Source organism: Chlorocebus sabaeus, chromosome 13, assembly GCF_047675955.1.
Source record: "Chlorocebus sabaeus isolate Y175 chromosome 13, mChlSab1.0.hap1, whole genome shotgun sequence".
Lineage (NCBI taxonomy): Eukaryota > Metazoa > Chordata > Mammalia > Primates > Cercopithecidae > Chlorocebus > Chlorocebus sabaeus.
The window spans coordinates 96,860,383-96,880,561 of NC_132916.1; the positions used below are offsets into that span (position 1 = coordinate 96,860,383).

Genomic DNA, 20,179 nt, shown 5'->3' on the forward strand with positions numbered 1-20,179 from the left:
AATAACCAAAAAGTAGCATTCTCAAATCCCATTACTGTTAATATTTTAGTAAACATTTTAATAAACCATCAATGCATATAAATGTATCTAGATCTATATACAGACTTTTTCATAAATAAAATTATATTGTACATTTTGTTCTTAACTATTGATTGACAGGGTCTTGCTTTGCTGCCCAGGCTGCAGAGTAGTGGTACAAGCATGCCTCACTGTAATCTTGAATCCCTGAGCTCAAGTGATCTTCCTGCCTCAGCCTCCTGAGTAGCTAGGAGGACGCCCAAATTTTCTAAAAATTTTTTCTGTAGAGCTAGGATCTTGCTATGTTGATAGGGTGGTCTCAAATTCCTGGCCTCAAATGATCCTCCCACCTTAGCCTCTCAAAGTGCCGGGATTACAGGCATGAGCCACCACACTTGGCCTGAACTTTTTAAAATAAACTTTTAATTTTGGAATAATTTAAAATTTATGGAGAAGTTACCAAGATAGTACAGAGTTCCCACCTACCTCAGTTTCAGACTTCTCTGATGTTAATACTATAGTATATCTGTCTAAACTAAAAGCCAACATTAGCAGATTACCATTAACTAAACTCCAAACTTTATTTGGATTTCACCAGTTTTTCTATTAAATGTGCTTTTTACTACTATAGGATCGAATCCATGATACTGTATTGCATTAACTCATCAAGTCTCCTTAGTCTCCTCTGGTCTCTTAACAGTTTCTCAGTCTTCCCTTGCTTTTCATGACTTTGAAAGTTTTGGTCATGTATTTTGCAGAATGTCCCTCATTTTGACATTCATGTTTTCTCATGATTAGACTAGCGTTATAAATTTTAGGAAAGAATACTGTAGAGGTGAAATGCCTTTTTAATCACAACACATGAGGCAGTACATGGTATTCACATGACACTACTCAAGATACCAATACTGGTCACTTGGGTAAAGTAGTGTTTGCCAGTTTCTTCCACTGTAAAGTTACTATTTTCCCCTTTCCATACTTTATTAATTGGAAGCATGTCACTAAGTGTAGCCGACACTCACTCAATAAATACTACTTTGTTTATTTTGTTGTTCAATTGTTCTAGCTTTGGCCATTGACATTTCTTTCAGCGTGGCTCCTTTATCTGTTTGAAATACCCCTTTCCTTTACTTGTTGAGCACTTTCTTACTTTCTGTTACAATATACTACAGGCTTATGTAGTTTCCCTATCCCAGTCCTAGAATAAGCCATTTCTCCAAGAAGCATAGTACCTTTTCTTTGAGATTCGTATGTAGAACCAAGATCTGAATGCTGAGACTGCTCACTGCTATTGGGGTGTCATTCCTTCCAGGCTCTCTCAGTGGACAGAGCTAGGGTATATATATACACACACAGACACACACACACACATACATACATATATATATGTACACACATAAAATTTTGTTTTTCCATCTGTACAATATATAAAGCTAAACATGCGTTCACACTGATGTTTTCAATTCTAATCCTGAATCACAGAATTCATTTTAACCTTCCATTTTTATCTGTAACTTCCCTCTCTTAGAGTGAGAAACCTGGCTCCCACCATCCACTATCCACTTACTTGTTTAATCCCAGTATACATGTAAAGCAGTTTCAGACTTGTTAACAAATACCCCTTTGGAAAACATATTTACCAACTAGAGCATACAGTTTTTGTATCTTTATTCTTCATCCTTATAATTTCCAGTCAAAACACCATTTTCCAGTAATTTAGGACACTCCCTGCCCCATCACCTTAAGCAGTTACGTCACTCATTTGTTAAGAACTGGGTTCATTTGTCAAGAGAATACATTTTATCGTGGGATTGATCCTGTGATAGGCTCTTTGATGCCTTTTCCCCCCAGTTTACATACATCAAGCTTCACTATTTGTGATTTACAGCTCTGTGAGGTTTGACAAATGCATAAAGTCATGTATGTACCACTCCAGTACCATAAAGAATAGTTCTTTCACCTTAAAAATTTCTCCGTGCATCTCTTTTAGTCAATCACTTCACCCTCCTTTTAGTCAATCACTTCACCCTCCAACAGATTGTTAACCACGAATCTGTTTTCGGTCCCCATAGTATTGCTCTTCTCCAAGAGATCATGTGAATAGAATCATAAAATTCAAAGCTTTTGGGTCTGGCTTCTTTCACTGACTAATATGCAGCTAAGATTCACTCACACAGTTTTGTGAATCAATTCTCATTCCTTTTTATTGCTGAATAATATTCTTTTGCTTGGATGTACCAGAGTTTTTAAAATCCATTCCACTGCTGAAAGACATCTTGGCTGCTTCCAGTTTTAGAAGTTATGAATAAAGCTGCTATAAACATTTGTGTACAGATTCTTCTATGTACTTAAGTTTTCAATTCACTTTGGCAAATTATCCTAGAATGCTGACTTCTATGGTAAGTCTAATTTAACTTTATAAGAAACTGTAAGACTACCTTCCAAAGTGGCCATATAATTTTGCAATCTCACCAGCAATGAATGAGAATTCCTGTTGCTCTGCATCCTTCCCAGCATTTGGCATCAGTGTTACCATTCTAATAGGTACACAGTAGTATTTCATTGTGGTTTATTTTCCATTTCCCTAATGACAAGTAATGTTGAGTATCTTTTCATGTGGCTACTTGCCATCTGCATAAGTTCCTTGGTGAAGTGTCTGTTAAGATCTTTTGTGCATTTTTATTGAGCTGTTTGTTACTGCTGAATTGAGTTCTACATATGTTCTTGATAGAAGTCTTTTATCAGCTATGTAATTTACAAATGCCTTCTCCCAGTCTATAGATTGATTTTTCATTTTCTTAACAGATACAAGTCCTTTATCAGCTATGTAATTTACAAATATTTTCTCCCAGTCTGTAGATTGACTTTTCATTTTCTTAACAATGTTTTTCACAAGGTGAGTTTTTAATTGTGATAAAATACAATTTATCTTTTTTCTTTGATTCATGGACTGCGCTTTTTGGTAATACAGGATAAGCATCCTAAATGTGAAAATCCAAAATTCAAAAATCTCCAAAATTCAAAACTTTTTTTTAGCACCAACATGATGCTCAAAGAAAATGCTCCTTGGAGTATTTTGAATTTTAGACTTTTGGATTTGGGATATTCAGCCATTAAGTATATAATGCAAATATTCCAAAATAAAAATCTGAAATCTGAAACATTTCTGGTCCCAACATTTCAGATAAGGGATACTCAACCTCTGTATCTAAAAACTCATCTTCAATCCCAAGGTCACATAGATTTTCTCCTTTTCTTTTTTCTAGAAGTTTTGTGTTTTACTGTTGGGAAAGGCAATCTCATGCTATAATCTTTTGATCTACACTCAACTGCCCAGGAATGGACTGTGGCCCTGGAACACTTGGTTACTAAGAAATAAAGTATCTTTCAGAGCTTGTGCTGGGCGTGTTTCCTGGTATGGGAATATCTTCCCCATTTCAGACTCAATATGTACTTTTTTGTTCTACTTTTTAAAGGTTGTATGTTGTATGACACCTGGCCAACCTCACACTACTGTATCTGTACCCTGTAGGAAGGGGACTGAGTCCTTCTGTTGCAGCACAAGAGATGTGCATCCTGGTCAACTGCTCCTGCATTAGCTTCTGGGAAAGAGTTGCTGGTCATGGGGGACTGACACCTACTACTGACTCTGATCTCACTCTTGTCTTTTCTCTACATAAGTAAGGTTTGTTCCATCCAGTGCTTGACTGCATTGTTTTCTTGGTGACTCTCATACTAAGATGCAGTGGGCAGAAGTGCTTGGACTTCTATCCTGATAACAGGCAACAGATGCTACATGCGCAATATTGACCAATTTTGAACAAAGTTTTGTATAAGGTGTGAGGTGACTGTGGAGGTCCATTTTTTTTTTTTTTTGCATATAGACATTTGACTGTTACAGCAACATTTGTTAAAAAGACTCCTTACTTTACTGAATTGCTTCTACACTGCTTAGAACCAGTAAAATACTTACTCATTTTAGTCCAGTGACTTTTATTTTCTATTTTTAAAAAAAAATTTTATTATTATACTTTAAGTTCTAGGGTACCTGTGCACAACGTGCAGGTTACATATGTATACATGTGACATGTTGGTGTGCTGCACTCATTTACTCGTCATTTACATTAGGTATATCTCCTAATACTATCCCTCCCCACTCCCCTCATCCAATGACAGGCCCTGGTGTGTGATGTTCCCCATCCTGTGTACAAGTGTTCTCATTGTTCAACTCCCACCTATGAGAGGGAACATGTGGTGGCTGGTTTTCTGTCCTTGTGATAGTTTGCTCAGAATGATGGTTCCCAGTTTCATCCATGTCCCTACAAAGGACATGAACTCATCCTTTTCTATGGCTGCATAGTATTCCAGGGTGTATATGTGCCACATTTTCTTAATCCAGTCTATCTTTGCTATTATGAACAGTGCTGCAATAAACATATGTGTGCAAGTGTCTTTATAGCAGCATGATTTATAAACCTTAGGGTATATACCCAGTAATGGGATGGCTGGGTCAAATGGTATTTCTAGTTCTAGATCCTTGAGGAATCGCCACACTGTTTTCCACAATGGTTGAACTAGTTTACAGTCCCAGGAACAGTGTAAAAGTGTCCCTGTTTCTCCATATCCTCTCCAGCACCTCTTGTTTCCTGACTTTTTAATGATTGCCATTCTAACTGGTGTGAGATAGTATCTCATTGTGGTTTTGATTTGCATTTCTCTAATGACCGGCGATGATGAGCATTCTTTCATGTGTCTGTTGGCTGCATAAATGTCTTCTTTTGAAAAGTGTCTGTTCATATCCTTTGCCCACTTTTTGATGGGGTTGTTTGATATTTTCTTGTAAATTTGTTTAACTTCTTTGTAGATTCTGGATATTAGCCCTTTGTCAGATGGATAGATTGCTAAAATTTTCTCCCATTCTGTAGGTTGTCTATTCACTCTGATGGTAGTTTCTTTTGCTGTGCAGAAGATCTTTAGTTTAACTAGATCCCATTTGTCAATTTTGGCTTTTGTTGCCATTGCTTTTGGTGTTTTAGTCATGAAACTATTGCCTAGGTTTTCTTCTAGGGTTTTTATGGTTTTAGGTCTAAGATTCAAGTCTTTAATCCATCTTGAATTAATTTTGAATTAATTAGTAGTATAGTTTGAAGTCAGGTAGTGTGATGCCTCCAGCTTTGTTCTTTTTGCTTAGGATTGTCTTGGCAATGCGGGCTCTTTTTTGGTTCCATATGAATGTTAAAGTAGTTTTTTTCCAATTCTGTGAAGAAAGTCATTGGTAGCTTGATGGAGATTGGTAGCATTGAATCTATAAATTTCTTTGGGCAGTATGGCCATTTTCACAATATTGATTCTTCCTATCCATGAGCATGGAATGTTCTTCCATTTGTTTGTGTCCTCTTTTATTTCATTGAGCAGTGGTGTGTAGTTCTGCTTGAAGAGGTCCTTCATATCCCTTCTAAGCTAGATTCCTAGGTATTTTATTCTCTTTGAAGCAATTGTGAATGGGAGTTCACTCATGATTTGGCTGTTTGTCTGTTATTGGTGTATAAGAATGCTTTCAATTTTTGCACATTGATTTTGCACCCTGAGACTTTGTTGAAGATGCTTATTGGCTTAAGGAGATTTTGAGCTGAGATGATGGGGTTTTCTAAATATACAATCATGTCATCTGCAAACAGGGACAATTTGACTTCCTCTTTTCCTAATTGAATACCCTTTATTTCTTTCTCCTGCCTGATTGCCCTGGCCAGAACTTCCAACACTATGTTGAATAGGAGTGGTGAGAGAGGGCATCCTTGTCTTGTGCCAGTTTTCAAAGGGAATGCTTCCAGTTTTTGCCCATTCAGTATGATATTGGCTGTGAGTTTGTCATAAATAGCTCTTGTTATTTTGAGATATATCCCATCAATACCGAAGGGCTGTTGAATTTTGTCAAAGGCCTTTTCTGCATCTATTGAGATAATCATGTGGTTTTTGTTTTGGGTTCTGTTTATATGATGGATTATGTTTATTGATTTGCATATGCTGAACCAGCCTTGCATCCCAGGGATGAAGCCAACTTGATCGTGGTGGATCAGCTTTTTGATGTGCTGCTGGATTTGGTTTGCCAGTACTTTATTGAGGGTTTTTGCATCAATGTTCATCAGGGATATTGGTCTAAAATTCTCTTATTTTGTTGTGTCTCTGCCAGCCTTTGGTGTCAGGATGATGTTGGCCTCATAAGATGAATTAGGGAGGATTCCCTTTTTCTACTGATTGGGAGAGTTTCAGAAGGAAAGGTACCAGCTCCTCTTTGTACCTCTGGTAGAATTAGCCTGTGAATCAGTCTGGTCCTATACTTTTTTTTGGTTGGTAGGCTATTAATTATTGTCTCAATTTCAGAGCCTGTTATTGGTCTATTCAGGGATTCAATTTCTTCTTGGGAGGGTGTACGTGTCCAGGAATTTATCCATTTCTTCTAGATTTTCCAGTTTATTTGCGTAGAGTTGTTTATCGTATTCTCTGATGGTAGTTTGTATCTCTGTGGGATCAGTTGGTGATATCCCTTTTATCATATTTTATTGTGTCTATTTGATTCTTCTTTCTTCTTTATTAGTCTTGCTAGAGGTCTACCAATTTTGTTGATCTTTTCAAAAAACCAGCTCCTGGATTCATTGATTTTTTGAAGGTTTTTTTATGTCTATAGCTCCTTCAGTTCTACTCTGATCTTACTTATTTCTTGCCTTTCGGTAGCTTTTGAATGTGTTTGCTCTTGCTTCTCTAGTTCTTTTAATTGTGATGTTAGCGGTCAATTTTAGATCTTTCTTGCTTTCTCTTGTGGGCATTTAGTGCTATAAATTTCTCTCTACACATTGCTTTAAATGTGTCCCAGAGATTTTGGTATGTTGTGTCTTTGTTCTTGCTGGTTTCAAAGAACATTTTTATTTCTGCTTTCATTTCGTTATGTACCCAGTAGTTATTCAGGAGCAGGTGTTCAGTTTTCATGTAGTTGAGCAGTTTTTACTGCGTTTCTTAATCCTGAGTTCTAGTTTGATTGCACTGTGGTCTGAGAGACAGTTTGTTATGATTTCTGTTCTTTTACATTTGCTGAGTGCTTTACTTCCTACTATGTGGTCAATTTTGGAATAAGTGTGATGTGGTGCTGAGAAGAATGTATACTCTGTTGATTTGGGGTGGAGAGTTCTGTAGATGTCTATTAGGTCTGCTTGGTGCAGAGCTGAGTTCAATTCCTGGATATCCTCATTAGCTTTCTATCTCGTTGATCTGCCTAATGTTGACAGTGGAGTGTTAAAGTCTCCCACTATTATTGTATGGGAGTCAAAGTCTCTTTGTAGGTCTCTAAGGACTTACGTTATGAATCTGGGTGCTCCTGTAATGGGTGCACCTTTGGTATGAAAATATATATTCAGGATAGTTAGCTCTTCTTGTTGAACTGGTCCCTTTACCATTATGTAATGGCCTTGTCTCTTTTGATCTTTGTTGGTTTAAATCTGTTTATCACAGACTAGGATTGCAACCCCTGCCTTTTTTTGTTTTCCATTTGCTTGCTCCATCCCTTTATTATGAGCCTATGTGTGTCTTTGCGTGTGAGATGGGTCTCCTGAATACAGCACAGTGATAGGTATTCACTGTTTATCCAATTTGCCAGTCTGTGTCTTTTAATTGGAGCATCTAGCCCATTTACATTTATGGTTAATATTGTTATGTGTGAATTTGATCCTGTCATTATGATGTTAGCTGGTTATTTTGCTCATTAATTGATGCAGTTTTTTCCTAGCATCGATGGTCTTTACCATTTGGCATGTTTTTGCAGTGGCTGGTACTGGTTGTTCCTTTCCATGTTTAGTGCTTCCTTCAGGAGCTCTTGTAAGGCAGGTCTGGTGGTGACAAGTCTCTCAGCATTTGCTTGTCTCTGAAGGATTTTATTTCTCCTTCACTTAGGAAGCTTAGTTTGACTGGATATGAAATTCTGGGTTGAAAATTCTTTTCTTTTATAATGTCAAATATTGGCCCCTGCTCTCTTCTGGCTTGCGGAGTTTCTCCTGAGAGATCCGCTGTTAGTCTGATGGGATTCCCTTTGTGGGCAACCCGACCTTTCTCTTTGGTTGCCCTTAACATTTTTTCCTTCATTTCAACTTTGGTGAATCTGACAATTATGTGTCTGGAGTTGCTCTTCTCCAGGTGTATCTTTGTGGCATTCTCTGTATTTCCTGAATTTGAATGTTAGCCTGCCTTGCTAGGTTGGGGAAGTTCTCCTGGATAATATCCTGCAGAGTGTTTTCCAACTTGGTTCCATTCTCCCCATCACCTTCAGGTACACCAATCAGACATAGATTTGGTCTTTTCACACAGTCCCATGTTTCTTGGAGGCTCTGTTCATTTCTTTTTACTTTTTTCTCTAAACTTCTCTTCTCATTTCATTCCATTCATTTGATCTTCAATCACTGATACCCTTTCTTCCAGTTGATCGAATCAGCTACTGAAGCTTGTGCATGCGTCACGTAGTTTTCGTGCCATGGTTTTCAGCTCTGTCAGGTCATTTAAGGATTTCTCTACACTGTTTATTCTAGTTAGCCATTCGTCTAATCTCTTTTCAAGGACTTTAGCTTCTATGCGATGGGTTCGAACATCCTCCTTTAGCTCAGAGAAGTTTGGTATTACCGATTGTCTGAAGACTTCTTGTCTCAACTTGTTAAAGTCATTCTCTGTCTAGCTTTGTTCCGTTGCTGGCGAGGAGCTGCATTCCTTTGGAGGAGAAGAGGTGCTCTGATTTTTAGAATTTTCAGTTTTTGTGCTCTGGTTTCTCCCCATCTTTGTGGTTTTATCTACCTTTGGTCTTTGATGATGGTGATGTACAGATGGGGTTTTGGTGTGGATGTCCTTTCTGTTTGTTAATTTTCCTTCTAACAGTCAGGACCCTCAGCTGCAGGTCTGTTGGAGTTTGCTGGAGGTCTACTCTAGACCCTGTTTGCCTGGGTATTACCAGCGGAGGCTGCAGAACAGCAAATATTGCAGAACAGCAAATGGTACTGTCTGATATTTCCTCTTGAAGCTTCATCTCAGAGGGGCACCTGGCCATATAAGGTGTCAGTCAGCCCCTACTGGGAGATGCCTCCCAGTTATGCTAATCAGGGGTCAGGGACCCACTTCAGGAGGCAGTCTGTCAGTTCTCAGATCTCAAACTCTTTGCCGAGAGAAGTTTCTTCCCTTAGCACTCTCTTCAAAACTGTCAGACAGGGATGTTTAAGTCTGCAGAAGTTTCTGCTGCCTTTTGTTCAGCTATGCCCTGCCCCTAGAGGTGAAGTCTATAGATGCAGGCAGGCCCCCATGAGGTGCAGTGGGCTCCACTCAGTTTGAGCTTCCCAGCCGCTTTGTTTACCTACTCAAATCTCAGCAATGGTGGACGCTCCTCACCCAGCCTTACTGCTGCCTTGCAGTTCGATCTCAGACTGCTGTGCTAGCAGTGAGCAAGGCTCCATGGGCATGGGACCATCTGAGCCAGGTGCAGGATATAATCTCCTGGTGTGCCGTTTGCTAAAACCATTGGAAAAGCACAGTATTAGGGTGGGAGTGACCCGATTTTCCAGATGCTGTCTGTCCTGGCTTCCCTTCACTAGGAAAGGGAATTCCTTGACCCATTGCGCTTCCCGGGTGAGGTGATGCCTCACCCTGCTTCAGGTCATGCTCCCTGGTCTGCACCCACTGTCTGACAAGCTCCAGTGAGATGAACCTGGTACCTCAGTTGGAATGCAGACATCACCAGTCTTCTGCGTCGCTCATGCTGGGAGCTGTAGACTCGAGCTGTTCCTATTTGGCCATCTTGGAACCTATCCCAGCCCAGTGATTTTTAAAGGGAAGTATGTGCAGTCTGAAAGCAACCCATATAAGAAGATAGTTATCTTGCTTCTCAATATAGTAAAATATTTGATAAATTTTGAAATTCTAAATAAAATTACAGGGAATGGAGAAATAAAAATTGCCTGTTAACAATCAGACTGAGGTGGTCTAAGCAGAACATAAACAATGTTTCCAAGAGGACAAAGAATCTAAGGAAAGTTTTTAACAGAGCCAAAGTTTCTAACAGAAACTAACAGACCTGTAACCACAAAAAATAATTAAAATTATTTTTCTGCTTGATTGCTGTGCCTTTGGTAAAGGCACACCTAGCCTAACTTTAATCCTCTGGGTTTCCTATGAAAAAAATCAATAAAATGGTCGGTTACCAATCTGTCCCTGCCTGCTTCACTGATCCTTCCCTTGCACTGCTTGGCATACGGCCAAAACCTGTAAGAGGCTCCTCCTGAATACCTGTTTCTGAAACACTCCTAAGGTCCTAACTTTGTTTCACTATAGAAATATTTCTGATAGTCTGGTTGGTGGTTCCCACACAGAGCATGAGATTGTTTATCGATAGGGCAGTGGTTCTCCACCAGATGATTTTGCCCTAGGGGACATTGCCAATGCCTGGAGACATTTTTTGTTGTCACAGTTGGGGAAGAAGAGTACACTACTAAGTGGACACACAAGATGATCAAGTGTCCCTGTGAAACTCAAACTGAGGAGGTTCCTGAGACATGGGCCTGCCAGTCTAAAAAGTTGAACAGTTTCAGGTAAAGGAGGACATGGTAGTCACTCCATGGGTGGGGGCCAGGAATGCTCCTAAATATCCTATAATGCACAGGACAGCCCCCAACAAGAAAGAATTATCAAATCCATAATGTTAATACTGCCAAGATTGAGAAAGCCTGCTATAAGGGGCACAAAACTGAAAATTATTGAACTATATCAGCCTAGTCTGCTAAGTTATCTTGATTAAGCTACTGTTTATTTCTAAATACAAGAGGCAGAGTTTTAAGACAAAATGGTCAAGACAGGAATAACTACTTAAGTAATATGGGTGTATTAGTCCATTTTCACACTGTTATAAAGATACTACCTAAGATTGGGTAATTTATAAACAAATGAGGTTTGACTCACAGTTCCACATGGCTGGGGAGGCCTCAGGAAACTTACAATCATGGCAGAAGGCAAAGGGGGAAGCAAGGCACGTCTTACATGTTGGCAGGAGAGAGAGAGTGATAAAGTGTCACACTTTAAATCATCAGCTCTCATGAGAAGTCCCTCACTCTTACAAGGACAGCATGGAGGAAACTGCCCCCATAGTTAAATTACCTCCCATCAGATTCCTCCCTCAACACATAGGGATTACAATTCTAGATGAAATTTGGGTGGGGACACAGAGCCAAACTATATCAATAGGGAAGCACAAATCACGATGATAACAATCTCAAGAGCCATAAAAATTATTTTCATAGGAATCAAAAAGAGTAAACAAGAAGAAAACCATAAAACTTCAAAAAGTATTTTAAAATCTTTTGGTAAAACATCCCATCTATTCAATATATATATTTTTAATTTTATTTATTTATTTTAGATTCAGGAGGTACATGTGCATGTTTGTTACACGTGTACATTGAGTGATGCTGAGGTGTGGGGTACAACTGATCCCGTTGCCCAAGTAGGAAACATAGTACCTGGTTACTTTTTCAACCACTTCTGTGCTCCTTCCCCACTTTTGGAGTTCCCAGTGTTTATTGTTCTTATCTTTGTGTCCATGTGTACCCAACGTTTACTTCTCACCTACAAGTGAGAACATGTAGTTTTCTATTTCTGCACTAGGGTAGGATAATGGCTTCAAGCCTTATCCATATTGCTGCAAAGTACATGAGTTTTTTCCTTTTTATAGCTACATAGTATTCCACTGTGTATAAGTATCACATTTTCTTTAATCCATTGTTGATGGGCACCTGGGTTGATTCCATGTATTTGCTATTGTGAATAGTGCTGCAATAAACATACAAGTGAATGTGTCTTTTTTGGTAGAACAATTTATTTACCTTTGGGTATATGTCCAGCAAAGAGACTGCCAGGTTGAATGGTAATTTTATTTCTAGTTCTTTGAGAAATCTCCAAACTGCCTTTCACAGTGGCAGAACTAATTTACATTTCCACAAGAGTGTAACTCCTCTTTCTCTACAATCTTGCCAGTATCTGTTATTTTTTGACTTTTTAATAAAAGCCATTCTTACTAGTGTGAGATGGTATTTCACTGTGGTTTGGATTTGCATCTCTCCAATGATTAGTGATATTGAGCCTTTTTTCATATGTTTGTTGGCTGCTTGTATGTCTTCTTTTGAGAAGTGTCTACTCATTTCCTTTGCCTACATTTTCATGAGATTGTTTTTTGTTCCTGCTGATTTATTCCTTATAGGCTTCTGGACATTAGACCTTTGTCAAATGCATAGTTTGCAAATATTTTCTCCCATTCGATAGTGTTTCTGTTTACTCTGTTGATAGATTCATTTCCAGTGCAGAAGCTCTTTAGTTTAATTAAGTCCCATTTGTCTATTTTTTATTTTGTTGCATTTGCTTTCGGGGTCTTCAGCATAAATTCTTTGCCTAGGTCAATGTCTAGAAGAATATTTCCTAGAAAACCAAAAAACTTTACAGAAAAACACAGCATTTAAATAAATGGACTGGGACACAACACTGTAAAATCAGCCATTATCCTGAAATTAATTCGTAAACTTAATGCAAAATATAAATAGAAATTTTATTTGTTGTATAGAAATTTTCTACCCTCTGGAATTTCTGACTATAATTCCATGCTGTCACTTAAAATGTCCCTCTGTTCCTTGCAGACAGGGAATTTTTTCAGAAGAGTAATGAGGGGAGAACTTGCCCTACAAATGTTTTATGAAGATAATAATTTAAACAGAGTCATACTGACACAGGACCATAATAAGGATCAAATGAACTAATTAATTCTGTAACTAATTCAAGAACATTTGAAGATTACAAATAGCAATAACCAGTAACATTTCAAAGCAGTAGGTAAAACAAGGAATACGGAATCCTCATATCATACATCCTTCCCCTACTCCCTCTGAGCAGTAACTATGTGACTCAGGTAAGCCATAACAGGTCTAAACTATTTAGGATGATCACATCTGATTTACTACAGGATTAGGTTAAAAAATGGACAGAAATCCGAATCTAAACTAATTGGTCTGGCATTTCTCTGGCCACAAAAATAAGCTTAGGTTGTCTATTTAGAGTAAACTGTAGTATTTTTAAAAATAAATGTGGTTACAGGAAACAAAGACTATTATTTTTCTTTTTAAGCTACGGTATAAGATGCAAGGCTTGGGAATGTTGCAGCCATTTTAATATCACGCAGGAAGATGAAGGTAAAGCCAAGAGAACTACATCAAAGTATGCAGAGCCTTGACAATGAAAGCCCGTATTACAACTTGACTTTTCAATTATGTAAAGCCAGGTTCTTGCATGTGTAGTAAGGGAAAGACAGACTTCAGTAAATGGTGTCAGTACAGTTACTTACCTATGTCAAGAGAAAATAACACCCTCATCCTTATACCAAAGTAAATTTCAAGCACAGCACACATATCTAATGTACTACAAAGGTTCCTTAAGAGACCAGGAAATATTAGTTAATAGTTCTATAAGGCTAGGTGTGGTGGCTCATGCCTGGCATTCCAGTGCTTCAGGAGGGCAAGGTGGGAGGATTGATTGAGGCCAGGAGTTTGAGACCAGCCTGGACAACACAGTAAGACCCTGTCTCTACAAAAAATTTAAAAAATAGCTGGGCATGGAGGTGTGTGCCTGTAGTCCGAGCTATTTGGGAGGCTGAGGTGGGAGGACAGCTTGAGTCCTGGAGTTTTAGGCTGCAGTGAACAATGATACTATCACCCTACTCCATACTGGGCAACAGAGTGAGACTGTGTTTTTTTTTTAAAAAAAGTTATATAGCTTTATGCTTGAGAAGAACCCAACACACCCAATAAACATTATATACAAAGGTAGAAAAAATACAGAAAAAAATTAATGACTTTGGCTAAACAAAACTTTAAGATTTTGAATGTTCAATACTATAAACTAAGTTATACAGCAAATAAAAAACTGAGAAAAATTTTTGCAATATATGACAGGTTATTTACAATCTTTTTTTTTTTTTTTTTTTTTTTTTTTTAAGACAGAGTTTCACTCTGTTGCCCAGGCTGGAGTGCAGTGGCGTGATCTCAGCTCACTGCCACCTCTGCCTCCTGGACTCAAGTGATTCTCCTGCCTCAGCCTCCTGAGTAGCTGAGATACAGGTGCCCACCATCATGCCTGGCTAATTTTTATATTTTTAGTAGAAACAGGGATTCTTCATGTTAGCCAGGCTGGCCTTGAACTCCTGACCTCACGTAATCTGCCTGCCTCAGTCTCCCAAAGTGCTGGGATTACAGGCCTGAGCCATCGTGCCCGGCCAGGTTATTTATAATCTTAATTTTAAGGTTCTTATAAATGTAGTAAGGTAAGGACAATATAAAAATGGGCAAAATATTGTGAACTAGAAATTTGTATTTTAAAAGTTTAAGTTCAAATGATAAAGAAAAAAGAAATGACAGTATCAATTTTTGGACTACTAAGTTGGCAAAATTACAGAAGAAAATAATGCCTACTGTGCCAAGTGAAGGTGTAAACGTATATTTTTAGAGTACAATTTTTCATAAGCCTTCAAATATACATAATCCAGGAATTAATGTCCAAAGAATATTACTAGTTGAGGATCCCTAATCCGAAAAACCAAAATGCTCCAAAATCTTAAACTTTTTGAGTGCCAACATGACACTCAAAGGAAACTGGAGCACTTTGAATTTTGGATTTCCAGATTACAAATATTCCACTGGTACATATAAAATACAAATATTCCCAGATCCACAACTTCCGAAATCCAAAACATTTCTGGTAAAGCATTTTGGATGGGATGTTCAACCTGTAATTACGGACATGTGTGAATATGTAGCTTACAAGGACATTCATGTTGTGATCATTTTTAAAAATGAAAAACTTTATCCAACGTCTATGTTCAATTTGTTGCCACTACTTCTTAATTTGGGTGCCCCTAGAAACAGATCCTAAGACAAAAATTTGCATACAGTTAATTTTGAAGGTGATCCCAAAAAAACACCATTAACAGAGTGGGATGCAAGACAGATAAGGAAAGAAAGGCACTAAAGGATGTGTTGTCAAGCAAATTACCACTGTGGTCAACTCAAATTTAATCCTGCAGAGAAACTCTAGGAACCAGGGTGGAACACATACCTCAGAATTATCCTACCCCAAGGGGTGAAGATGCTGGGGTCTCTTTCCATTCATTTCCCTCAGTCATTCTAGTTCCACATTAGCCTTCAGATGAAGGCTGGTGGGGCTCGGGGAGAGGACTTTAATTCCCTGGCATTACACTCTGGCCCCCTTTGCAGACAGAGTGGATTCTGGCAGCCAGGGAAAGCTTTCAGGCAAAGAATTTACAAATGTTGTCAGATGGAAGCTGGGCCTGCATGCACACAAATGTGAAATGCCAAAGGATGTAAGCAGTGGTATCAATAGCATCAGCTACATCTTCCCTACCTAACACCTCAATTACCCACTGTCAAGAGAATAAAGAAGCAACACCCTGTAGTGGTTAAGAACATGGACCCTAAGGTTAAAATTCTGCCACTTCTTGGCTATGACCGTGGGCAAGCAACCTGCCAATAATCACCCTGGTCCTCGGAGTTCTCATCTATAAACAGCCTTATCCTCATGTCCCAATCACCTCCTAAAAGCCTCCTCCAAATGCCGTCATACTTGGGATTAGGTTTCAACATATAAACATTTAGTCCATTGCAAGAACTATATGTCTTGATATGTCATGATACAAGGTAAGTTCTCTTCTGCTGCTCCTGTGGAATACCTCCTACTGGGTGTCAGGGTGGCTGAGGTGGTCTGTTGTGAAGCAAAAAGGAGAAAAGGGGTCTCTTTTTTGGCTGCACTCTGTTAGAGGAATCTTACAGTAGTTTTGCTCATACTGCAATGGGTTAAAGGGGTTAAACACTCCCTTCAGCATTTACTCCTAGTCCTCTCTAGTACTAGAACTTACATACGCATCCTGAATGACAGAATCACTTTTGTGAAGGGAGGACCAGACATTGTGAGGTCATTTTATGCCTATAGTAGGAGAAGGGAGAAAATAAAAGGGAAGCAGAGATATCAGGGTAATTCTTGGTAGCATTCACTATATACCAAATCTACTAGCTCCTTGATCTTGGATGCCCAGCTTCCAGGACTGTAAGATACAAATTTCTGTTGTTTACAAGCTACCCAGTCTATGGTTTTTCATTACAGCAGACCAAACAAAGACAATATTAAGTGTTGTTTAAAAATGAACAATGGGCCAGGTGCAGTGGCTCATGCCTGTAATACCAGCACTTTGGGAGGCCGAGGCAGGGGATCAGTTGAGGTCAGGAGTTCGAGACCAGCCTGGCCAACTTGGTGAAACCCCATCTCTACTAAAAATACAAAAATTAGCCAGGTGTGGTGGAAGGCGCCTGTAATCCTAGCTACTCGGGAGGCTGAGGCAGAAGAATCGCTTGAACCTAGGAGGTGAAGGTTGCAGTGAGCCTAGACCGCCTCCATTGTACTCCAGTATGGGCGACAAGAGTGAAAGTCCATCTCAAAAAAAAAAAAGAAAGACAAAAACAAAAATGAACAATGAAAAGAAAGGCTTAATGTTTGTTGGTTGACTGAGTAAATATTGCTTAAAACTTTAAAACACTTGGCCGGGCGCGGTGGCTCAAGCCTGTAATCCCAGCACTTTGGGAGGCCGAGATGGGCGGATCACGAGGTCAGGAGATCGAGACCATCCTGGTTAACATGGTGAAACCCCGTCTCTACTAAAAAATACAAAAAACTAGCCGAGCGAGGTGGCGGGCGCCTGTAGTCCCAGCTACTCAGGAGGCTGAGGCAGGAGAATGGCGTGAACCCGGGAGGCGGAGCTTGCAGTGAGCTGAGATCCGGCCACTGCACTCCAGCCTGGGTGACAGAGCGAGACTCCGTCTCAAAAAAAAAAAAAAAAAAAAAAAAAAAAAACTTTAAAACACTTTTCAATGAAAACCACATAGCTGAATAATTTGTTCATTTATTGTTTCATTGTTTCTTTTATTCATTCAGAAGGTATCTTCTGAGTAAACATTATGTGAAGTGTATGGACCGTAACTCATACAGGCAAAAAAAGAACAAATGGTCTCGGCTCTGGAGAAGTTTAGAATATGGAGGAGAGACAAGTAAATTAAGAATTATGATACGGGATAAGTTTTTATTACAAGTATAGGGAGTGAAGTGTTGTATGGCAGGGATTAGTGTTATATTAGGAAAGGAATGCCAAGAAGGTGAATTTGGGCTGATTTTTTTTTTTTTTTTTTAGACAGGGTCTCATTCCATAGCTCAGGCTGGAGCTAATTCTTAAAGAAAAATACAATAGAGGGGAGGAAGATATGATAGGAAATGAGGATAGACAGTCAGGCTCTTTTGGCTTTTTTTTTTTTTTTTTTTTTTTTTTGAGATAGAGTTTCACTCTTATTGCCCAGGCTGGAGTGCAATGGTGCGATCTCAGCTCACTGCAACCTCCGCCTCGCGGGTTCAAGCAATTCTCCTGCCTCAGTCTCACAAGTAACTGGGATTACAGGCATGCACCACATGCCCAGCTAATTCTGGTATTTTTAGTAGAGATGGGGTTTCGCCACGTTGGTCAGGCTGGTCTTGAACTCCTGACCTCAGGTGATGTGCCCTTCTTGGCCTCCCAAAGTGCTGGGATTACAGGCATGAGCCACCTTCAGCTCTATCTTTTAAGCAAAGGAGTTTGGATTATGAGGAGCCCTTTAAGCAGGGAAGTGATGTTTATAAACCTTACAGCTCAGAATTCTAAAGTTTAAAATGAATAAGGACTTTGTGAAGACCCATAATTCATCCTAATAATATAAATGATATTTTGTATTCTCTCCTGAACAAATTATCTACATGACTTCTTTCATCAATTAGCAGAGATAATTGCGAGGTTACTGTCCTTCTCATGTATTGAACACTGAATCTTAATATAATTACTCTAAGTTGGACTTAGTAATTTATTTACTTACTTATTTATTTGAGAGAGTCTCTTTCTGTCGCCCAAGCTGGAGTGCAGTGGTGCTATCTCAGCTCACTGAAACCTTCACCTCCCGGGTTCAAGAGATTCTCCTGCCTCAGTCACCCTAGTAGCTGGGATTACAGGAGTGTGCCACCATGCCCAGCTGATTTTTGTATTTTTACTAGAGATGCGGTTTTGCCATGTTGACCAGGCTGGTCTTGAACTCCTGGCCTCAAGTGATCCACCTGACTTGGCCTCCCAAAGTGTTGGCATTACAGGCATGCGCCACCATGCCCAGCCTATGTTGTTTTATAGAGTCATGTGAGCTCCATTTTTATTTTATGTAAATAACTTAAAAACTTGTTATCTTATTCAACTATGGCACTAGTAGCAGTTTTTAAAATGATTTTTCTACATATTAAACCCACTTTACTCACATTATTTATAATTATTTGTATTTTTCTAAATTGTAAAATCATTTGAAGAAATCTTGCCCAAATGACTTTGTAATAACTCATATGTTTGTATTATAAAGGCAATGCAAATATATTTTCTTGTTAAAAATAAGGACTTGCTTTTTCAGGGTATGGCATTTCTTGCAATAGACTGGAAGTAACAATGTCTGCCCTTTTACCAACTCAATGTTATCCTGGATAAGTCACATCTGTGGCCTTTGGGGTCCTACTCTGTAAAATGAGAAAACTGAAATAGTTCATCTCTATGATTTCTAATTTTCTTTCACTCTAATTATCAGCAGAATTGGAAGCAACTTACATTCTGGTTTCAGGAATACATGAGTTCAAATATTGCTCTACCTAAAGTTCGCAGCATTGTTTAACCTCTTTAAATTTGGAAAACGGGGATATTAAAACACGCCTAACAGTGCTATTGTGTGGATTAAATGATGGTTTCAATTTTTTTTTCTTTCCTTAGGGGTAGGCTTAAGGTAAGATCTGCTTGGTGATTTGTCTCATGGACATCTCCGTTAAAAGTATTTCATGTATGTGGTATCCACAATACTGGCTTGACTTTTTCTTTTAAGTTAAACCTAAGAAGGCCGGAGAAATTTTGGGGGAATCATTACAAAATGAAAACCATTATAAAATGAAAATGGACGCAACTTCTTCCCCACTCCCCAACGTTACTGTTTGTGGAACATACTCAAGAACCATTCCATGCAAAGTTTTACATGATCGGAAGGAAGCAGGTCGTGCTCTTCACTTGCCAATTCCATGGTGCGGAATAAAAACAAAACAAAACAAAATATTTAGTGTCCAGCACTCCACTTGGGCAAATATTTACAACTAACATTTCAAGTTTTACCATTCCATCACTTCAAATTTAAAACAAAATCACTGAAGCAAATATCGTCTGATAAAAACCTACCCAATTTGCATTCTTTCATTTTTAATTTGCCTGAGGCCAATAATTACCTTCGTCTAGGAGAAGAATGGTTCAAATATTCACTCTGCCAGGTCCAGGCGTCCCGGAGTACCTTTGCGACAAAGACGTCCTAAACGCTCCAGACCCTCCACATTTCCCTTCCCTCTAGAGCGGGCCGTGGGGCCCGACCATCTGCCAACCCTTTTGTGTCGTCCGGCTCGCATTTCCTCCCTCGCGGAGATCTCACCTGCACGCCCTGCTGCTGGAGGCTCTGCGTGATGTAATCTAGACGGCGACAAACGCTCTTTTTGGCCTCGGCTGCCTTCTCCTTGGTGCTGCTCACTCGCATCACCACCTGCGCCCGGTCCGGGCCCCCAGACACTTCTGAGGTTCCGCTTACGTGCACCTCGCGGGTAGCAGTTTGGGCTTGTGTTGAGGAGAGCGGGTGGCGGAGGCCGGGTAGCGTCTCTCCGCCTGAGACCAGGTTGTTCGCCGGGCCCCTGTCAGCCCAGGGAACCAGTTCCACGAACACCCGGGTCGGAGGGGTCTTTTGCAGAGACATAGCGATGGCAGCTGGGTTTCCATAGTAACTACCGGCTGACGGCGGCCGAAGGGGCCAATGCACGCCAGGGCTTGCCTGTGCACGGCGCAAAGTATGCCGGGATGGCTGTGGAGGGCGCGGAGTTTGTGGCGGGCGCAAGCTACGCCTTGTTGATCTTGCCACATCTTTTTTACTAGGTGTCGGCTGAGTGAGTAGCTACGGTTTTTAAC

The 20,179-nt window shown here is 39.6% G+C and overlaps 1 protein-coding gene and 1 long non-coding RNA gene across 2 annotated transcripts in view; one reads left to right on the plus strand and one right to left on the minus strand.

The window, feature by feature from the left end:
- The window catches only part of IRAK1BP1 (interleukin 1 receptor associated kinase 1 binding protein 1), a 38,211-nt gene extending 18,181 nt beyond the window's left edge, over positions 1-20,030 (minus strand). Inside the window, exon 1 of the mRNA XM_008006416.3 lies at positions 19,656-20,030. Coding sequence (XP_008004607.1) covers positions 19,656-19,970 — 315 coding nt within the window. The 5' untranslated portion in view covers positions 19,971-20,030. The remainder of the gene's footprint in view (positions 1-19,655) is intronic.
- A 36-nt stretch (positions 20,031-20,066) lies between these two features.
- Positions 20,067-20,179, plus strand: part of LOC140713195 (uncharacterized) — a 979,701-nt gene continuing 979,588 nt past the window's right edge. Inside the window, exon 1 of the long non-coding RNA XR_012095087.1 lies at positions 20,067-20,157. This is a non-coding gene — a long non-coding RNA (uncharacterized lncRNA). The remainder of the gene's footprint in view (positions 20,158-20,179) is intronic.